The sequence below is a fragment of the Anomaloglossus baeobatrachus genome, chromosome 2 (assembly GCF_048569485.1).
Source record: "Anomaloglossus baeobatrachus isolate aAnoBae1 chromosome 2, aAnoBae1.hap1, whole genome shotgun sequence".
Taxonomy (NCBI): domain Eukaryota; kingdom Metazoa; phylum Chordata; class Amphibia; order Anura; family Aromobatidae; genus Anomaloglossus; species Anomaloglossus baeobatrachus.
This window is the reverse complement of record NC_134354.1, coordinates 45,741,695-45,745,586: the sequence shown is the minus strand read 5'-3', so window position 1 is coordinate 45,745,586 and position 3,892 is coordinate 45,741,695. Positions and strand designations below refer to the sequence as shown.

Here is a 3,892-nt window from a genome sequence, read left to right as displayed (position 1 = left end):
ACCGTCTCCTTTTTCTCTTTCATAGTACGGCTGCGGATTTTTGGAAGACGTCCATGTACTAGAAATAGTTGCTGTTTATCCAAGCGGTGGATGAGTTGTGTACGTGTGTGGAGACTGCCCTTCTTCATCCTGTCCACGGTTGTGGTGTAGTACGAGAGGACGCCGGTACGAGCGGAGAGGTAACAGTTATTGAAATGAAGAATCCTTTGTTGGGCTAACCACTCCCCTTCTAGCTATCATATCATTGGCTGGTAAACTGGTTCGACCTGATAAACAGGTACTTTTGCTCCACTTGGTGGTATTACAATTTTAGAAACATAAAATTCCAACCAGTCTCCGCTGGATTTGAGTTGGTAGCAGGTGGCGGAGACTTGATCCGGAGTATTTCTCAGTGGAGATCTTATTGTGTTCTTCGTGTGCACCTGAGACCATCATCCAGCATCTTCTGCAGCACAACCACCACTAAGCCATCATGGATAAAGGTGCTGTGCAAATAGCCGGATTGGTACTAGGATGCATTGGCTTAATTGGCACTTGCGCGGTGACCGGCATGCCACAATGGAGGGTGACAGCTTTCATCGAGAATAATATTATTGTGTTTGAGGCCCTCTGGGAAGGCCTATGGATGAACTGCTTCCGACAAGCCAACATCAGAATGCAATGTAAAATATATGACTCCCTGCTGGCGCTCACACCGGATTTACAAGCAGGTAGAGCGCTGATGTGCATCGCTGTGGTTTTGTCCTTCCTGGCCTTAATGATTGCGATCATTGGCATGAAATGCACCAACTGTGCAGAAGACAATGAGAAAACCAAAAGGATCATAGTCCTTATTTCAGGAATTTGTTTCATCTTGTCCGGTATCCTTGTACTGATTCCGGTTTCTTGGACGGCCAATCAGATCATCAGAGACTTCTACAACCCTTTGGTCAACGCGGCTCAAAAGAGGGAGCTCGGGGACGCGCTCTACTTGGGTTGGGCAACAGCGCTTTGTCTGGTGGCCGGAGGGATAATTTTATGTTGCGCATGTTCTTCATCCACTGAGAGAAAGTACAAATACTCTCTACCCCCGAAATCAGCCGCATCAAATGCCCCTCCACAAGGAGTCGCAAGGAAAACTTCAAGTTTGTACTCAAAGAGCCAATATGTCTAGCCGTGGATATTGTTTGGCCAATATATTATGGAGGACAATCCAACTTTAAATGTAGGAAAATGCCATTTGTTTGCACTGCTCTTGAACTTTCAAAGGAAAAGTCAAACCTTGGAGCCCTTGGAACTTGTAGAATGGCGTCATACGGGCACTTAGAAGAAGGGGCCAGCTTTGGTTGATCATTTGGACATGGAGAACTACTTGTATCAGGAAAGTAAACTGTGTAGGTGACTATCTACAATAACCATGCCTTAAAGTGGAAATCTTGCACGACATCTTGTAAGGAAACATTGCTTGCAGGCAGGTGACAGTAGAGTCTTGAGAAAGCATTTACTGTAATATACAGTATGTGACGCTATGGGATTTTTATTGCATTGTTTTTGTACTGGAAATATTATGTCTGTGACAATGTCATTCATTTTCAATTGTATATATGGTTGGGTGTGAGTGTTAGGATTTAACAGAATAAGATGATTGATAGGAAATGACACTTAATGGTGTATTGTTTGATCTTATGGTATATATTATTACTGTGAGTATGCGGAGCCCTTATGGAGATCCTGTGGTCCTCTACTAGAGAACCATTGGCACTCAGTGTGAAGACGTACGTAGCCTCTACATGGTCCGTACTATCAAAATATTCACAATGCCCCCATAATATTGGGTCCGATAGAATATGGCACCTGTGTAAGACCTATAGGAGCTCACATACTTTTATGGACTATGGCTCCAAACACCTTATAGGTGGTATTGGGTCACAACATGGTAACATGCATATGGCCTAGATGGCCGTCCGCCAAGTGTTCATTTGGCCAAGAGCTATTCTTTCCATTTCCTGTTTTTTAGAGGAGGTTAACAGAGTTGGGACATCCCAATACACACTAAATATAAATGTATGGTCCTGCTGAAATCAGCAGACACCTTAAATCAAAAGTGGTATACTCATCTCTAAGACCCTATCCCAACATGTAGAATGTGTAATACGAATAATAGTAGCAAATACCTCCAATTAGAAATGTAGTATAGTTCTCCTGATTAGCTATGTCACCTCATGTGCAGAGCATTGAAGTAGCTTAGGTATCCAAGTTTCCGACCACTGTCACTATATGAGTCATTGTAACCATGGATACCAAAGCTGCAATGCCTTGCGCATTAGGTAAGAGACATGGCTATATCAAAATTACTATACTACATTTCTAATTGGAGGTATTTGCTAATATTATTACAATTACAAATACTACATACTAGGATAGCATCTTGGAGATGGAAATACCCCATTAAGTTCCTACAATGAGTGTTTGGTGCATTTTTGATGCTGCAGATTTTTTGCCCCCTTTCTATACCAATTAGCTACATTAGTTTTTTTATAATTGCATTTTTACTACATTTCTTTCTACTGCGGATTTTTTTAAAAAAATTTTGGGGGTATGTCATATTTTAAATGAAACTGTTTGTTTTGGATACCTACTTGTTACTTACATTTGAAAACTTTATTGCTAAAGTCATGTGCAGATCACATGCGTTTTTGCAGAAACACACTTAGGCCTCCACATGTCTGTGCATAAAACACTGATGTGTGAGGGTCAGTTCTGTAGTTCTGTATGGCCCTCCGTGTGTCCATGTCAGTGTTATGCATGTGCTACTCATGTGACATCCAGACAGCACAAGGACAGCATGAACTTGTATACTTACCTGTCTCCGGTGCTGCTGTCACACTTGCTTCCGGGTCCGCTGTTGCAGTTAGTGCAGTGAATATTCATAGCGCATAATGAGTGGAACCCAGAAGCAACAGCAGTTCCGGAGACAGGTAGGTATAAAAATCCATTTATTTCAGTGACAAGCATTTCCTCCAGTACGTGTCACACAGATGTCACACGGATCATCTTGGTGCGATAGCACCAGTGTCATCTCATTTATTTATGACACATCAAAACCATTTTTCCTGGATTACCCTTCACTTTCTCAAACATACTGTATAGGTTCAAGCTTCAGATAATGGCTAATTTTAATATTCACTTTAGATCAGGGGTCTCAAACTAAAAATAAGATCAAGGGCAATTTAGAAAAATCCGGTTAGTGTGCGGGCCTCAGAGTAGGCAGGTAGGTAGTTCACTCTGTATTGGTCAGTGCATAGGTAGAGCGGTTGCATTGTCAGCAGGGTAGCCACCTCTAGGCCTTCAAACTCAATGCTCCACAGAGACAAGGTCTCCTATGCTGCACCCGAGAATGGTGAAATACTATGGAGTTCACACAGGCTGGCTGCTTCCTCTGACTTCCGGTCACATAGAAGGGACACTGATGTTTCATTGCTCACCGCATCAATGGGGCTGTTACAAATGGTTTCCTCCAAGTTTGAGACCTCAGCTTTAGGGCATAGCTTTTTTATTATTTCATAATATTACTACTAGATATGAGCGAGTACTACCATGCTCGGGTGCTCAGTACTCGTAACTAGTGATGAATGAGCACTACCATGCTCGGGTGCTCAGTACTCGTAACTAGTGATGAATGAGCACTACCATGCTCAGGTGCTCTGTACTCGTAACTAGTGATGAGCGGGCACTACCATGCTCAGGTGCTCTGTACTCGTAACTAGTGATGAGCAAGCACTACCATGCTCAGGTGCTCAGTACTCGTAACTAGTGATGAGCGGGCACTACCATGCTCAGGTGCTCAGTACTCGTAACTAGTGATGAGCGGGCACTACCATGCTCAGGTGCTCAGTACTCGTAACTAGTGATG

At 43.0% G+C, this 3,892-nt stretch overlaps 1 protein-coding gene across 1 annotated transcript; it reads left to right on the top strand.

Moving 5' to 3' along the window:
- Positions 1-207: 207 nt before the first annotated feature.
- On the top strand, positions 208-3,676 carry LOC142282461 (claudin-8-like). Its single transcript, XM_075332983.1, has one exon. The coding sequence runs from the start codon at positions 473-475 to the stop codon at positions 1,151-1,153; it is 681 nt and encodes a 226-aa protein (XP_075189098.1). The 5' UTR covers positions 208-472; the 3' UTR covers positions 1,154-3,676.
- Positions 3,677-3,892: the final 216 nt, after the last annotated feature.

What these genes read in the sequence shown, in the direction of transcription:
- LOC142282461 (XM_075332983.1), top strand. Translation starts at nt 473, where the DNA reads ATGGATAAAGGTGCTGTGCAAATAGCCGGATTGGTACTAGGATGCATT.